This window comes from Pecten maximus, unplaced genomic scaffold (assembly GCF_902652985.1).
Source record: "Pecten maximus unplaced genomic scaffold, xPecMax1.1, whole genome shotgun sequence".
NCBI lineage: Eukaryota > Metazoa > Mollusca > Bivalvia > Pectinida > Pectinidae > Pecten > Pecten maximus.
In genome coordinates, this window is record NW_022982833.1 from 4223 (window position 1) to 23484 (window position 19262).

The 19262-nt window shown below is 34.8% G+C and overlaps 1 protein-coding gene across 4 annotated transcripts; it reads right to left on the bottom strand.

Annotated features, from left to right (window-relative positions):
• Positions 1-380: 380 nt before the first annotated feature.
• On the bottom strand, positions 381-19262 carry LOC117321018 (E3 SUMO-protein ligase NSE2-like). 4 transcript variants are annotated; one of them, XM_033875494.1, is made up of 7 exons: positions 19061-19262; positions 18201-18381; positions 16585-16691; positions 16036-16183; positions 15085-15283; positions 6546-6711; positions 381-1605 (listed from the first exon to the last, which is right to left on the bottom strand). In XM_033875494.1, exons 2-6 carry the CDS (start codon positions 18331-18333, stop codon positions 6591-6593), a joined length of 708 nt encoding a protein of 235 aa, XP_033731385.1. In that variant the 5' UTR covers positions 18334-18381; positions 19061-19262; the 3' UTR covers positions 381-1605; positions 6546-6590. The 4 variants fall into 4 exon arrangements, with proteins under 4 accessions (XP_033731385.1, XP_033731387.1, XP_033731384.1 ...); XM_033875496.1 differs by having other exon boundaries at positions 18201-18323; positions 19116-19261; XM_033875493.1 differs by having other exon boundaries at positions 19116-19261.

Here is a 19262-nt window from a genome sequence, read left to right on the forward strand (position 1 = left end):
TTTGTACCTACCAAACCTAGACATTAAAATCCTGGTTACCATGACAATAACCAGTTATTGAACCTATATCTACTGAACATGAACATTTAAATCCTGGTTACTATGCCAATCAGTTATTGTAGCTTCTGAACCTAGTCATTAAAATCCTGGTTACCATGACAATAACCAGTTATTGTAACTACTGAACCTGGACATTAAAATCCTGGTTACCATGACAATAACCAGTTATTGAACCTATATCTACTGAACATGAACATTTAAATCCTGGTTACCATGACAATAACCAGTTATTGTAACTACTGAACCTGGACATTAAAATCCTAGTTACTGTAAATTAATTCATACCCACTTGCAAAAAATTCAGGTAGCACAACACACAATTTGAAGCATTCTTTCTTTTATTTCACATAAACATTAGTTTAGATATTACAGATGCAAAAATATCAGGCTTGTAACACAATTCATTCAACTAAAATACATCCAACTTCATTCACATTACAATTTAAACTTTAATCTTGAAATTCTTTCTTATTTTCTATCCTTATTTCTGAAATAATGAACTTTTAAGGGGCAACCTTTAAACTTACTTGACTCTTAATTAAAACATACTGATCCAGATGGCAAATTTATCACCTTTTATGTAACACAATTGATGAAATTTTAATTAATTTAAAGAAACAAATATGTTTTACATATCAAAATTAAAATTTTCTCTATCAATCAATATAGTTTTTGCTATACTTCTTCTCCCTTCCTCAATTCAATCAATCTTACACCTCTCTCAAACATTTTAAGTTCTCTCTATCTCTATATATTCAATTCTCAACTTTTAAAAATACATCTTCTCAATTCTCACAATTTCATCTCTCTCACTCTTGAATTATTCCTAATCCATCATTATTTCTTTTCCTTTCTCTCAATACAGCTAATTATTTACATATGCAAATGTACCTTCCTGGAAGATCAGAAAACTACACTGAATAAGTATGTATATCTCACCAAGGCCGATTCTTGATCTACAGGTATTGCAAATCTTTTATACCAAAATGTTTTCACTTGTAATTAAAAAAAAATGTAAAAATTTAAATTTTTTACAGAAACACTACTTGTCTATCAAAATTTTCATTAAATTCTTTTTGTCACAGATTCAAATCATGTCTTCAATTAGCACCGATTAAACGTTAAAATTTTTCTATAATTTTCAAAATGAATCATGCGTGACAAATCTGATACAACACAGCTTAGATTAGAGCTATTTCTGTTAAATATCTACCCAACTTCAGGAATAAGAGGTTTACCAAACAGGGACAATAAAAAGTAGTTTAATTAAAACAGTAACATATACAAAGCCAGTATTTCTCTCGCTTAATAGAATTTTTTTCATGGGAAGGAAATGATGTAAATAATGAAAATGAAATCAACATGAAATCCGATGGCTTCCATTTATAGCCTACAAGTATAATTTCATCGGAATCACCAGTTTTATGTTTAGTTTTTTTTTAAACAGATAAACAACTGTCCAGGTACATACAGGTACATACAGGTACATACAGCATGTTACGAGTTCATATTAAATATCCAGTAGAACGTTAACTTGTTAAAAAATCAAAGTACTGAAAGTACTGTAGGAGGCGTTAGTCAGATGTAAAAGGAGATATTTGAAATAAAGCAAGAATACAAATTAAACTGATATCAACATGACTAAACATTTCCACTTAAGTGTGTCAAACCAACCGGACATAATGGTTTTCACAGTCCTGATGAATGTAATGGTTTAGACTGTTCCGATATACATAATGGTTTTAACCATCTTAAAGTTTCAAACCTACTTCTAAAAGTAGTTAAACATTTCTTATTTCAATCAAACCTTTACTTAAGAAGTCAAACATTTTAAATTTTTTCAAATCAACTTCTACTTAGGTACATGTCATTAACATTCATACTTTAAACCATCTTTTATATTTAAGTAGTTCAAAATTTGCATTTATGTGTTTAAAACAAACTTATATTTTATAGGCCTGGGTATTAGAAATGTCGAAACAATATGATATGCATTTCGATAAGTTATAACAATACACGATATGTATTGAAAATACAGGGAGTGTCTGCTACTTTTTTTGTTGAAAGTGTGCAATGTCTTTCAATATCTTGTAAACAAAATTGTTTATTCCTTTCTATTTTGATCTTAGAATAATATCAAAATTAGATTGACGGCTTTTAAAAGTTATTACACTTTTTTTTCAACAAAGACCTCATTTGTTAAGGACAATTATTTTAAAATTAGATATCAATTCCATCTATTTTAATAGATCCAATGTCAATATTAACAATAAACTGTGATTTGTGATTTGTTGCTTTTTAATTTACCACCAAGATGTAGATAATAGCCTAGTAGCTATAGGTACTGTATATAAATATACAGCGTTTTACATGCAAAATATTGAAGAAAACTTTCATATTTGATATCAATTCAATATGATTGTATAAGTCCCTTGGGGTGGGGAAAGAACCCTGGGCCTATTTTTACATCAGGATTGTGTTCATCTCTTGGTCAATTTGGCTTAATTGACATAAATAACTTCTTCTCTGAAACTAAGCAATCGATATAGCTCATACTTGACTGGTAGCATCATTTTGGGTAGGGATTCAAAATTGTAAAAATGGTGGGGTTGACCCCTGGGGGGGGGGGGGGGGGGGGGGCAGGGTCAAAAGGGGTCAATTGGTTTCTCTGAAACTAAGTTATGGATATAACTCACATTGGTGTGGTAGCAATCCCTATGGGGTTGTACCCAAAGTCAATTTCATTTCATGGATTAATTGCACAATTTGGTATAAAACCTACATTTGCATGGTAGCATGGTTATGGGGTGGGTATTCAAAATTGTACGAATGTTGGGGTTAACCTCCCGGGGGCTGAAGGATGGGACCAAAATAGGTCAATTTCGCTCAATTGACATTTTTAGAATAACAATAAACCAATGTACATGTACCCATATAAAATGCTTATGATATATTGACATAGAAATACCAGCGACAAATTAACTTAAGCATCATTCTTGTTTCATATCTCATAAAACCAGGTGAGCGATACAGGCCCTCTGGGCCTCTTGTTTTATCTGTGAAACCATTCAGATCCCAACTCAATAATCTTGCTGGACACCCCTTTTGAGCCAACAATTGAATTGCAATTTATGGATAATTTTTAATTTTGGCAAGAAAACATTCTTTAAAGGGCATGTCTGCATCATTTTTAATAATTTGCCCTTGAAACTTCGCACACACCTTCATAAGAGCCGGTTCTTTAAAATGTGAATGAAGGTCATGGTCAGAGAGATAAACTCAATATTTGTAGCCAGTCACACATGTTACATGTATCTGTTTGCCAAATATCCAGCCTTCATGTGTATGTGCAGTTTTGGGTCATTTTTTCATTTTGGTAGGAATTTCTTTTTAAAAGTGCCATATCTGCGTCATTTTGATTATTTGACCTTGATACATTGCACACACCTTTAAAAGGGCCGATTCTTTAAAATGTGACCCAAATTAATAATTTTGAAAGAACTTTGAATTTGTTTCATCATTTGACCCCCGTGACCTTGAATGAAGGTCAAGGTCAAATATAAGTATAACATTTGTAGCCAGCCATACGTTATCGATGCGCCAAACATCAAGCCTTCATGTGTATATAGATAAAAGAGCAGAAACCTTTATTCTGCAATTTTGGATTATTTTTTAATTTTGGCTGGAGAAAATAGCTTTATGATTCTTTTCCAAGTGCCATATCTTTCTGCCTTATTTTTATCTGATGACAATAAAATATGCACATTCTGTTTCAGTGGACTATGTTCTTTCATATGAAATGAAAAAAATAATCAATTTGAGATTTTTATTTTTGACATTCGAACCCATAACAAGTCGTTGGCCTTGACATTCTCTGACAATATGTCATTGAGAAAAGTTTGCCCCAACCACGTGCTAACCAATTTCCAATGAAAATGAAACAAATTATGCTAAAATATGTGTGATGAGTTTCCTATATAAACTATAGTAAAATGTATCCTCTCCCCAGGGAGAATGCGACACATAGGGGGCCATGAAATTAACAATTTTGATAAAACAGCTTAAGAACCTTTTGTACACCATTCTGCGATATCTTGGTCTTAAGAAGAAGACCGACGCATGACGACAGATCAAATTATAATGGTGTATATTATGAGCTGAATGTCAAAGGATTGTAAACTCTGTACAAATTGTATTATATTATCAGGCAGTCAGCCTAAATGTATGTTTCATATCTACCATATTAGAAGTTTGAGGTTTTGTACGATATATATATACTTAATTTTTACACATACATTAAATGAGTTAGCTACTTTCATAAATTAAGATGTTTTTTCTAGAGTTTACTAGGCCGGATGAAATATGATCATGAGCAATCAGTATGGTCAATATGAGATTTGATAAAATGCCTCTCGTAGGTCAACCACTCATGATCACTCAACTTCTTTTTGTAGGAGTCAATATTATATGTACGAGAATTAAACTCTCGCGATGTCTGTTGCACATAAGTACAAAGAAATACATTATCACTTAAGCCGAAAAAATTCACACTTAAGTAGCAATAACACATAATAGTCGAAAACCCAATATATGTTATCAGTGATAAGAAACAGTACTTATAAGCATTTTTGGCAATTTATCCTGAAACAGCTATAGCCTTCCATATTTGACATCCCACAGATTGTTGCTTGTATATATATATAGTTTTAAAGGTCAACATTGGAAAAAACCTAAATGGTTATACATAAATTCATAATAAATAGAATTATTGACAAACAAGTTTCATTTATTTTCACACTTTCTGGAGACCAATAAGGAGATTGATGATTATTTTAAGGGATATGTTCGCGACATGAAAATCAAACATTTTTAATTAAATTTCAAAAGCAAATATAGATTTATTTTGAAAGTTATGAGGAATATTGATATTTGAGAAAGTCTTATATTATATGGATTTGATATCGATTGCCAATAGATATACATGTATTTATCATTTTACATGAAAACAACAAAAAGTTGTACTAATAGGTTAAATGCAATTGGTATACATTTTGTTAATCTACAATTACTTTGTATTGTTTAAATATTCTATGTAATACAAACATTTCACAGCTTGGTGCATACAAATGTATATATATATTACATGAAAACATTTGAAAAGGTTGAATCGTGAGCTGAATAATATATAAATAAGACAAGCTGGTTCAATAATAATTTAGCATTTTCATATATATTACGAGCGCGAGTAGCTACTGCAGTAAACCTTATCACAGAAATCCAAATTCTGTATATTGTCCCTGTCGGGGAAAGTACAGCACAAATGACCACCACGACAGATATGTGCGAGTTTTCTTAGTTTAAAAAAATAAACGATCGAATTCCATCACGCCATCACGTAGGTCTACCGATTCATGGATTTGAAACACAGGGACTTCGATCAGTTATCGCAGTAATCCGAAGGGTTCTGGGGTTGATATCGCCTTAAAGCTGATTAAAGTTTGCATATAGTATATAGCAAGATCGTCAGAAAATTCGGACTATAATCGCAGTAGATATTGTGATTTTGTGGTCTGGCCAGGCTTGAACAACTTATCGTAAACAGTTTCGTCCTAAATAAACAAACACTTATTTCAGTGAGTCAACAAACAGATTTAAACTTTATAAGCAACTTGCCTTTAATTCATGTTGATAGATATTAATTTCTAGCGACAAACATCATTTTGATGCTTCGTGTGAAGCCCGTTTCCACGTGCTTCCATTTTGACAGAGTGCTCGCTCACGTAAACAGACGGAACACGTGATCGCTAAATATCGGACTAAATCTCATAAAATCTCGTGAACAAACTACCAAGTTGTAAACAAAAGAAATGTTGTTAGCCAAAACCTGGAGGGTATTATGAAAATCACGAATTTGTTTGCGCTTGGTTGTTATGCCATCCTTATTTCTAGTAGTTAAACAAGTGTCCTTCTGTAAGGTAACGTCAGAATCTCGCAGTTATCTCCCTTCAAACAGTATTTTCAATATAGATTTGCAAAAATCGATGCAGGTGTAGATATTTACAAGACATTATTCTTATTGTTTATTCAAACTAATTCCTGAAATGTTCAAAACATTATCAGCATAGTTAATACATTTCTGTGCACATCTACTTTGAATGACGGACTACAATGACGTGCCTCATACTTGGAACTAATTATAAGCGAATCATTACCCCTAGTTACAGAAATTACCACCAGAGGTCTCAAATTCCGGGCTTCCGCCGAAGAGAAATTTATACTGAATATACCTTTTTTCATGTAATAGCACTTTATTTGTAGTCTTGATAGTTTTCATAAATGTATATATAGTTCAACTACATCATATATGTACCGAAAGAAACTACAAAATGAACTGTGAAAGGAAACATAACGAAAATGAAAGTGAGAGATTGTGACGTCACAACTCGTAGGTGATTGTAATATGGCAGGCGTAAACGCCTCCATAAAAACAGCATTCAAAATTAAAACTTGCACACGATTTAATCCTGTTGCTAAGTTCGCTGTGAGCGTTTTCCTCTTTGTTTGCGTTCGATGTAACGTTTGAGTTCGCGATCTTCTTCCAGACAGTTAACGTCCAAAGCTTTTGTGTTCCCACACCCGTTAATAGGACACCTGGAAAAAATCAACGTTTCAGTAAAGCATTTGTACTTGTTTATCAATGTCATCCTTGATACTCTTATACTCACATCTAACTCTCTGCAGCCCTGGAATATTTGTTGTGGGAAGCATTTCCTTACATTTTCCTTGGAAAAATTGAAAGTTACACAACTAGCTATTTGATAGGTTTCAGATAAATATTGACCAATTGCATGGCTGATGCATTTCTTGTGAAGATCAGATTAGTCAACGAAGATCAATGCTGGTCAATTTAACGGAATGGCGACCCTGAGATTTGTTTGACGTACAATCTGTGGTCGTCCATGGGCAAAATCTCAGGCACACAACTAGCAATTTGATTGGTGTGAGATAAAAAACAATGGCCAATCGCACGGCTGATGCATTTTTTGTGAAGATTTAGTCAACGAAGATCAACGACAGTCATTTAAATGGTATGGCGACCTTCAGGTTTGTTTGATCTACATCAAATCGTCAAACTAGCCTTTTTGTTTCGTCCACAAGACAGCAGAGATTGAGCCTTCAATTTTACAATGATGTACTACAAGGGTGCAGAGAGCGAAAGTGAACATGGCCACAGGATTTAGAGAATGCTTCAATGTCGAGGTCATACAAGTGTAACATGAATGTTCCATACTATACTGAGTAAAATGACACTATGACTTTAATGTTCCATACTATACAGAGTAAAATGACTAACTATGACTTAAATCTTCCATATCAAACAGGGAAATGACTAACTATGACTTTAATCTACAATATCATACAGGAAAATGACTAACTTCAACTTAAATCTACCATACCATACAGGGAAATGACTTTAATCTACCATACCATACAGGGAAATGACTTTAATCTACCATACCATACAGGGAAATGACTAACTATGACTTTAATCTACCATACCATACAGGGAAATGACTTTAATCTACCATACCATACAGGGAAATGACTTTAATCTACCATACCATACAGGGAAACGACTTTAATTTACCATACCATACAGGGAAATGATTAACTATGATTTAAATCTACCATACCATACAGGGAAATGACTAACTATGACTTTAATCTACCATACCATACAGGGAAATGACTAACTTCGACTTAAATCTACAATATCATACAAAGTAAAATGACTAACTATGACTTTAATCTTCCATATTATACCAAGTAAAATGACTTTAACACATTATAGATGACGGACTCATGACTACAGCCCTCCAGAGGAATCTGTGGTCGTCTTTAGGTGAGAGAAAATGTATCTTATGTCCAAAGGATGCTGCTTCAATGAGGGGAAATCACTCATATGTACACCATCATCAAGAAGTGTTATAAGGCTTCAATAAAGGGAAATCTAGTACACCACCACCAATAAGTGTAATAAGTATATAAGGCTTCAATAAGGGGAAATCACTCATATGTACACCATCACCAATAAGTGTAATAAGGCTTCAATAAGGGGAAATCACTCATATGTACACCATCACCAATAAGTGTAATAAGGCTTCAATAAGGGGAAATCACTCATATGTACATCACCACCAATAAGTGTAATAAGGCTTTAATAGGGGAAATCACTCATATGTACACCACCACCAATAAGTGTAATAAGGCTTTAATAGGGGAAATCACTCATATGTAAACCACCACCAATAAGTGTAATATGGCTTCAATAAGGGGAAATCTAGTACACCACCACCAATAAGTGTAATAAGGCTTCAATAAGGGGAAATCTAGTACACCACCACCAATTAGTGTAATAAGGCTTCAATAAGGGGAAATCTAGTACACCACCACCAATAAGTGTAATAAGGCTTCAATAAGGGGAAATCACTCATATGTACACCATCACCAATAAGTGTAATAAGGCTTCAATAAGGTGAAATCACTCATATGTACACCACCACCAATAAGTGTAATAAGTATATAAGGCTTCAATAAGGGGAAATCACTCATATGTACACCACCACCAATAAGTGTAATAAGGCTTCAATAAGGGGAAATCACTCATATGTACATCACCACCAATAAGTGTAATAAGGCTTTAATAGGGGAAATCACTCATATGTAAACCATCACCAATAAGTGTAATAAGGCTTCAATAAGGGGAAATCACTCATATGTACACCACCATCAATAAGTGTAATAAGGCTTCAATAAGGTGAAATCACTCATATGTACATCACCACCAATAAGTGTAATAAGGCTTTAATAGGGGAAATCACTCATATGTAAACCTTCACCAATAAGTGTAATAAGGCTTCAATAAGGGGAAATCACTCATATGTACATCACCACCAATAAGTGTAATAAGGCTTTAATAGGGGAAATCACTCATATGTAAACCACCACCAATAAGTGTAATATGGCTTCAATATGGGGAAATCTAGTACACCACCACCAATTAGTGTAATAAGGCTTCAATAAGGGGAAATCTAGTACACCACCACCAATAAGTGTAATAAGGCTTCAATAAGGGGAAATCACTCATATGTACACCACCACCAATAAGTGTAATAAGGCTTCAATAAGGTGAAATCACTCATATGTACACCACCACCAATAAGTGTAATAAGGCTTCAATAAGGGGAAATCTAGTACACCACCACCAATAAGTGTAATAAGGCTTCAATAAGGTGAAATCACTCATATGTACACCACCACCAATAAGTGTAATAAGGCTTCAATAAGGGGAAATCTAGTACACCACCACCAATTAGTGTAATAAGGCTTCAATAAGGGGAAATCTAGTACACCACCACCAATAAGTGTAATAAGGCTTCAATAAGGGGAAATCAATCATATGTACACCACCACCAATAAGTGTAATAAGGCTTCAATAAGGGGAAATCTAGTACACCACCACCAATAAGTGTAATAAGGCTTCAATAAGGGGAAATCACTCATATGTACACCACCACCAATAAGTGTAATAAGGCTTCAATAAAGGGAAATCACTCATATATGAACACCACCACCATTAAGTGTTATAAGGCTTCAATAAGGTGAAATCACTCATATGTACACCACCACCAATAAGTGTAATAAGGCTTCAATAAAGGGAAATCACTCATATGTACACCACCACCAATAAGTGTAATAAAGCTTCAATCAGTGGAAATCTCTCATATGTACACCACCACCAATAAGTGTAATAAGGCTTCAATAAGGGGAAATCTAGTACACCACCACCAATAAGTGTAATAAGGCTTCAATAAGGGGAAATCACTCATATGTACACCACCACCAATAAGTGTAATAAGGCTTCAATAAAGGGAAATCACTCATATATGAACACCACCACCATTAAGTGTTATAAGGCTTCAATAAGGTGAAATCACTCATATGTACACCACCACCAATAAGTGTAATAAGGCTTCAATAAAGGGAAATCACTCATATGTACACCACCACCAATAAGTGTAATAAAGCTTCAATCAGTGGAAATCTCTCATATGTACACCACCACCAATAAGTGTAATAAGGCTTCAATAAAGGAAAATCACTCATATGTACACCACCACCAATATTTGTAATAAGGCTTCAATAAGGGGAAATCTAGTTCACCACCACCAATAAGTGTAATAAGGCTTCAATAAAGGAAAATCACTCATATGTACACCACCACCAATAAGTGTAATAAAGCTTCAATCAGTGGAAATCTCTCATATGTACATCACCACCAATAAGTGTAATAAGGCTTCAATAAGGGGAAATCACTCATATGAACACCACCACCAATAAGTGTAATAAGGCTTCAATAAGGGAAAATCTAGTACACCACCACCAATAAGTGAAATAAGGATTCAATTAGGGGAAATCTAGTACACCATCACCAATAAGTGTTATAAGGCTTCAATAAGGGGAAATCACTCATATGTACACCACCACCAATAAGTGTAATATGGCTTCAATAAGGGGAAATCACTCATGTACACCACCACCAATAAGTGTAATAAGGCTTCAATAAGGGGACATCACTCATATGAACACCACCACCAATAATTGTAATAAGGCTTCAATAAGGGGAAATCACTCATATGTACACCACCACCAATAAGTGTAATATGGCTTCAATAAGGGGAAATCACTCATGTACACCACCACCAATAAGTGTAATAAGGATTCAATAAGGGGAAATCACTCATATGTATACCATCACCAATAAGTGTAATAAGGCTTCAATAAGGGGACATCACTCATATGAACACCACCACCAATAATTGTAATAAGGCTTCAATAAGGGGAAATCACTCATATGTACACCACCACCAATAAATGTAATAAGCCTTCAATAAGGGGAAATCACTCATATGTACATCACCACCAATAAGTGTAATAAGGCTTCAATAAGGGGAAATCACTCATATGTACACCACCACCAATAAGTGTAATAAGGCTTTAATAGGGGAAATCACTCATATGTACATCACCACCAATAAGTGTAATAAGGCTTTAATAGGGGAAATCACTCATATGTACATCACCACCAATAAGTGTAATAAGGCTTCAATAAGGGGAAATCTAGTACACCACCACCAATAACTGTAATATGGCTTCAATAAGGGGAAATCTAGTACACCACCACCAATAAGTGTAATAAGGCTTCAATAAGGGGAAATCACTCATATGTACACCATCACCAATAAGTGTAATAAGGCTTCAATAAGGGGAAATCACTCATATGTACACCACCACCAATAAGTGTAATAAGGCTTCAATAAGTGGAAATCACTCATATGTACACCACCACCAATAAGTGTAATAAGGCTTCAATAAGGGGAAAGCACTCATATGTACACCATCACCAATAAGTGTAATAAGGCTTCAATAAGGGGAAATCACTCATATATACATCACCACCAATAAGTGTAATAAGGCTTCAATAAGGGGAAATCACTCATATGTACATCACCACCAATAAGTGTAATAAGGCTTTAATAGGGGAAATCACTCATATGTACATCACCACCAATAAGTGTAATAAGGCTTCAATAAGGGGAAATCTAGTACACCACCACCAATAAGTGTAATAAGGCTTCAATAAGGGGAAAGCACTCATATGTACACCATCACCAATAAGTGTAATATGGCTTTAATATGGGGAAATCTAGTACACCACCACCAATTAGTGTAATAAGGCTTCAATAAGGGGAAATCTAGTACACCACCACCAATAAGTGTAATAAGGCTTCAATAAGGGGAAATCAATCATATGTACACCACCACCAATAAGTGTAATAAGGCTTCAATAAGGGGAAATCTAGTACACCACCACCAATAAGTGTAATAAGGCTTCAATAAGGGGAAAGCACTCATATGTACACCATCACCAATAAGTGTAATAAGGCTTCAATAAGGTGAAATCACTCATATGTACACCACCACCAATAAGTGTAATAAGTATATAAGGCTTCAATAAGGGGAAATCACTCATATGTACACCACCACCAATAAGTGTAATAAGGCTTCAATAAGGGGAAATCACTCATATGTACATCACCACCAATAAGTGTAATAAGGCTTTAATAGGGGAAATCACTCATATGTACACCACCACCAATAAGTGTAATAAGGCTTCAATAAGGGGAAATCACTCATATGTACATCACCACCAATAAGTGTAATAAGGCTTTAATAGGGGAAATCACTCATATGTAAACCACCACCAATAAGTGTAATATGGCTTCAATATGGGGAAATCTAGTACACCACCACCAATTAGTGTAATAAGGCTTCAATAAGGGGAAATCTAGTACACCACCACCAATAAGTGTAATAAGGCTTCAATAAGGGGAAATCAATCATATGTACACCACCACCAATAAGTGTAATAAGGCTTCAATAAGGGGAAATCTAGTACACCACCACCAATAAGTGTAATAAGGCTTCAATAAGGGGAAATCACTCATATGTACACCACCACCAATAAGTGTAATAAGGCTTCAATAAAGGGAAATCACTCATATATGAACACCACCACCATTAAGTGTTATAAGGCTTCAATAAGGTGAAATCACTCATATGTACACCACCACCAATAAGTGTAATAAGGCTTCAATAAAGGGAAATCACTCATATGTACACCACCACCAATAAGTGTAATAAAGCTTCAATCAGTGGAAATCTCTCATATGTACACCACCACCAATAAGTGTAATAAGGCTTCAATAAGGGGAAATCTAGTACACCACCACCAATAAGTGTAATAAGGCTTCAATAAGGGGAAATCACTCATATGTACACCACCACCAATAAGTGTAATAAGGCTTCAATAAAGGGAAATCACTCATATATGAACACCACCACCATTAAGTGTTATAAGGCTTCAATAAGGTGAAATCACTCATATGTACACCACCACCAATAAGTGTAATAAGGCTTCAATAAAGGGAAATCACTCATATGTACACCACCACCAATAAGTGTAATAAAGCTTCAATCAGTGGAAATCTCTCATATGTACACCACCACCAATAAGTGTAATAAGGCTTCAATAAAGGAAAATCACTCATATGTACACCACCACCAATATTTGTAATAAGGCTTCAATAAGGGGAAATCTAGTTCACCACCACCAATAAGTGTAATAAGGCTTCAATAAAGGAAAATCACTCATATGTACACCACCACCCATAAGTGTAATAAAGCTTCAATCAGTGGAAATCTCTCATATGTACATCACCACCAATAAGTGTAATAAGGCTTCAATAAGGGGAAATCACTCATATGAACACCACCACCAATAAGTGTAATAAGGCTTCAATAAGGGAAAATCTAGTACACCACCACCAATAAGTGTAATAAGGATTCAATTAGGGGAAATCTAGTACACCATCACCAATAAGTGTTATAAGGCTTCAATAAGGGGAAATCACTCATATGTACACCACCACCAATAAGTGTAATATGGCTTCAATAAGGGGAAATCACTCATGTACACCACCACCAATAAGTGTAATAAGGCTTCAATAAGGGGACATCACTCATATGAACACCACCACCAATAATTGTAATAAGGCTTCAATAAGGGGAAATCACTCATATGTACACCACCACCAATAAGTGTAATATGGCTTCAATAAGGGGAAATCACTCATGTACACCACCACCAATAAGTGTAATAAGGATTCAATAAGGGGAAATCACTCATATGTATACCATCACCAATAAGTGTAATAAGGCTTCAATAAGGGGACATCACTCATATGAACACCACCACCAATAATTGTAATAAGGCTTCAATAAGGGGAAATCACTCATATGTACACCACCACCAATAAATGTAATAAGCCTTCAATAAGGGGAAATCACTCATATGTACATCACCACCAATAAGTGTAATAAGGCTTCAATAAGGGGAAATCACTCATATGTACACCACCACCAATAAGTGTAATAAGGCTTTAATAGGGGAAATCACTCACATGTACACCACCACCAATAAGTGTAATAAGGCTTCAATAAGGGGAAATCTAGTACACCACCACCAATAAGTGTAATAAGGCTTCAATAAGGGGAAATCTAGTACACCATCACCATTAAGTGTTATAAGGCTTCAATAAGGGTGAAATCACTCATATATACACCACCACCAATAAGTTTTATAAGGCTTCAATAAGGGGAAATCACTCATATGAACACCACCACCAATAAGTGTAATAATAAGTATATTATATCATTAAGGCAACTTATTTTTACTTCCTTTTCTAACAAACTATAATTGACATTGTAATCTTAAATATCAAGAGATTCTTACTTTATTTAACTCTCCCGATTGACAACAATCTATGGTATGGTATAATAAATCAGAAAATTTGGGTAATCGGGTGGCACAGTGGTAACTAACACTTCCCCAATCAAATGTAAAAAGGTATGAGGTCACCTGCCCAACTATTTGAGTTTTCCCTGGGTACTCAGGTTTTTCCAACAATAGACCCCTCATGCATTTCCTTTGGGGCCAACAACTGATCAGGCGTTAAAAAAGTCTGTAGTGACCTGCCCAACCATGTGAGTTTTCTCTGGGTACTCGGGTTTTTCCCCACAATAGACCCCTCATGCTCTTTCTTCGGGGCCAACAAAGTTCACATTTACATACGAATACTTATATGAATTAAAGTGGGGAAATCCCCAAAGAACCAACGTCCATTCAGTGTAGTTTAGGAAAAAGTTTGTCTTCTAGGTCTCAGATTAGTCAACTAGTAACTAGTAACCGATTGTTATTCAGCTTCAAATTTAACAGTCACACTAATAAATTGTGCCCTGATGACGGCCTGCCTAGCAGGCCGAAACATGTCGGCAGGATCATTTTCAAACCTGGACTCTGGAGTTGCTGCTCTTCTTTCATACCTTGATACGATTACTTACTTCGCACGCTTTCCTTTGTTTTTGATGTGTTGCATGATGCCCTCCTTGTCATACTTGTGTCCACATAGTTTATTTTTCACAGGATTTTTCATCTCCATTCCCGTATACGGACATCGAGTATTAACCTCTGGCTGTGTCATGGCCACATCATCGTCTACTGTACTTGATGACCCGGCCAATGCTGGGACGGACTCGTCTTCTATACAAACAAGATAAATAACTTACAGGTTTGAGCATTTATTTTTATGCTATTTTTTAATTTTAGTAAGTAAAATTATACATGTATTAGATGATATAAAATACAATATAACCTGTCTAAACTGGAAGTCATCAGGACCATTTGCCCAGTTTACACAGGTGTCTGGGTCATCAGTTATCAACATTAGGTTGTGTACTATTTTGTTTGAGCCGCTACATGCATATCAACTCACTGGGTTTATTTAAATATGGAACAGCAACCACTTACTCTGTGTTCTGATTAATTAGTTGTTATATTTTACCTGTGATTCATTCTAGGACCTGAATTCTTACGATTTAATCGTAATCAGACCATTATAGTTTTACCTGTGATTCATTCTAGATCCTGAATCCTTATGATTTCATCATAATCAGACAGTTATAGTTTTACCTGTGATTCATTCTAGATCCTGAATCCTTATGATTTAATCATAATCAGACAGTTATAGTTTTACTTGCGATTCATTCTAGATCCTGAATCCTTATGATTTAATCATAATCAGACAGTTATAGTTTTACCTGTGATTCATTCTAGATCCTGAATCCTTATGATTTAATCATAATCAGACAGTTATAGTTTTACCTGGAATTTATTCGAGGTCCTGAATCCTTATGATTTAATCGTAATCAGACCATTTTAGTTTACCTGAGATTCATTATGGGATCTGAATCCCTACAATGTTATGATAATTAGACTAACTGTTATAGTTTTACCTGGGTTTTGAATTTCCAATATTCTTTCCTTGAAGTCTTTAAACTTTTCATGGTCCTGACACAGAAGCTCCACGTTGCCTTCTGGCAATTCTTCTAAAGTCTTATCAAGCAGACTCTCCAAGTCCAAACGCTCCCGTGACTTGGATGCCTAAGAAGGAAACAACTCTTTATAATTTGATGCACAATCTTTAACATTTTTTGAGACCATGAATTCCTCTAAATATTTTATTCAGATAACACAATATTTACTTTTTTCTTTGATCTTATCATGCAAAGTTTGTTTTTGCAAGTCAATTCAGTATCTCGTTTGATAAAAAAAATCACTTGTGCACCCAATATTATCAGCTTTGAAGCCAAATGCAATTCTGAAAGGAATAACTATGACAGAGAAAATTCACATAACATTTTACTTATAAGACACAGGGGCTTGAGACATTCTATACAATCATAAGGCGAGTGATCTGAGGGTTTGACTCGGGGTAAATATTTCATTCTGGGTCAAAGGAATGTATCAAGCCCCTGTGATAGAAAGAAGATACAGTATCTTACCTTGTGTCTGACTTGCTGAACTGCCTCCAAGAACCTGTGCAGATCTGATTCCATCTTTATATAACTTTTCATAACTGCCTCTAGCTCCGTCACCCCAGCCTCATTTTCTGAATTACACATACACATATGATTGTATTGTAAAACAATTACAGTTAAACTTATAGCTAGATAAAATGTTGAAAATAAAAATGTAATAACCATATTTATTACATTTTTACCAGTGAAATATCAAAAATTATTCATTCTATAAAAGTGATATTTTTCACTAGTGAAAAATATCATATTTTGCTGATTTGACCAATCAAATTAATGATTAGAAAATACAAAAATAATTGACCAATCAGAAAGCCCGACATATATGTCAGCACCTGGACAGGGGGAACTACTTTTTTTGTTTACAAATTATCGTTGTAGGCCTAGTTAGCATACGGGGTAGGTTTTTCGTTGATAAAAAATGTAATAAACAGAATATCTAACAGTGTCTTCAGTAATACCAAATATATTTCACTCGTGTGGCTAATATTTTGATATTTTTCACTCGTGCTGCGCACTCGTGAAAAATATCAAAATATTAGCCCCACTCGTGAAATATATTTGGTATTACTGAAGACACTGTTAGATATCCTCTATATATATTCTGTACTCCTATAACATTAGAGGCCGCTGATTGGCTGATTTATCATTTGACGCTATGTGCCGACTGCCACCTCTTATTTCCCAAGTGCTATAAAATTTTGCGACCTCTTATTTTCCAAGCGCTATAAATTTCAGGACAGAAAAAAAATTTGATTGTATCTTTCTTTAGTGCTTAAACCTTGATGACAAATATGTGCACATACAGTTTATGCATTAATGTTCCCATTCAATTTCTCCAATCACTATAAGATAGCATCAAAATAATTATTTATTACAAAACTCAGCTGCACTCCATGGCTTAGTTGACCAAACTTTCACACATGGCGGTTTTGATCAATACAAAACTCAAAATAATGTTTCGTATGAAACAAATGCTAGCAACGAAAAGGAAAGCAATTCTGTTCAATTTCGTCTGTGCATGGATATTTTGTATTGTTTTCATATTAACATAACCTTTCTGCATCTCTTCAAGAAATTGCTGATGTTGTCATCTTTGTGTCGGCAGAGAAAAAAAATAATCATCTATGCATTTTTTTCAAAAGAATTCAGATTTTGTCTAGGTGGCGAGGACTAATTCCTTTAACCCTTCGATGATATGCATTTAGGCAAGAATCATGATTCTTCTTTTTATTGAATTTTTTACCGGTACTTTCTCAACCTTACCTAGTCAACCTTTAACAGTTTTGGATCAATTTATACTGGTTAGCACAGGAGGCCAATAAGTTCTAACTCAAAATATGTGGACTTATTGCAGGACAATAAAATAGTAGTGCTTTTAAAATAAAATTAATTGAACTCTGAAAGACATGTGTGTTGGTAAATACTCGCCGCAATATACCGCTCATCTAGAGGATCTTCTCTTTAGCTTGATTAATTGAGCATAAGACTATAGTAAGCTAGAGGTACTGGGTTCAATCCCTAGTGGAGGCATTTAAATCTAATGATAATGTGCTCTGTTACCCTTGTCATTGTTCTGTTACCTTTGTCATTCTCCACTAAGTCTTGTACAACATCAATTGTAGTCTCCATCCCAACATCTATATATTCCTCCACAGTTTTCATTGACTTGATCGCCTGGTCAACAACACCAAAATGTGTGGCACCTGAGGACATGTTTATAGGTTTGACGTGGTTCCTTTAATTCTTGTTCACAAATCAATTCTGTAACATTAATCTCAAAATATAGGACATTTCGCCAGTGACATACAATAATACATACGTATGTACGTCCCTGATTTAAGTAAATGACAGAGAGTTTACATAAAATGCAAGCAAGGTTTATTGACTGAAGAAATTCAGCTGGGGGGGGGGGGGGGGGGGGGGGGGTTAACACAATAATTTGTAGTTTGAGAGACGATAATTCTGGATCCAGTGTATGAAAGTATATATGAAAATTCCTTAGAAAATATGTCTACAGAAAATTGAAATCCCATGGCCAAAGTCTATTTTCCATAGATCCATTTTGTAAACATAAACATATTGTTGAAAGTAGCATAACTGTCACGCAAATGCTTGCATCATCCCGTAATAACACGATGTTATGGGTAAAAAAAACTATTGTAAGCTCTGATTTCATATGATCATTTGTCAGAAAATATTGGAATGTTGTTTACATGAATTGTAGTGTATGTCAGGACTCAAACTTTTCATAGCCAATCAGGCCACAGGGGCATGTCTAGTTTTATATTACAAAAAATAGTCAGAAATACCAATATATATAGGTATTTCTGACTATTTTTTGTAATATAAAACTAGACATGCCCCTGTGATCAGACCTTTAACTTCAGAACAAAAACTGCATGTAGCGAACTGATGTGAGGGAAACGTCAGGATTACCTACTTATATAATGACCTTCCCTGGCCTCCAATCAGATTATACGATTGACGTCAATTACCTTATTGTGCCAACAGGTAGCTCAACAGTATACTAAAGTATCAAACCACCAATAATGACAGATCGCTCATGGTTTGCAACTTCCAGTTCAGCAATCATCAGTAACTCCCGCTTTTCTGTCAAAGACTTCCACACAAGGGACGCAACT

Excerpts from the sequence above, each read along its gene's own strand:
- LOC117321018 (XM_033875494.1), bottom strand. The coding sequence starts at position 18,333 with ATGTCCTCAGGTGCCACACATTTTGGTGTTGTTGACCAGGCGATCAAG. Across the intron at positions 15,284-16,035 it reads ATTGGAAATTCAAAACCCAG|AAGACGAGTCCGTCCCAGCA; the intron begins GTAAAACTATAA and ends TTGTTTGTATAG. Across the intron at positions 6,712-15,084 it reads AACAAAGGAAAGCGTGCGAA|GTGTCCTATTAACGGGTGTG; the intron begins GTAAGTAATCGT and ends GATTTTTTCCAG.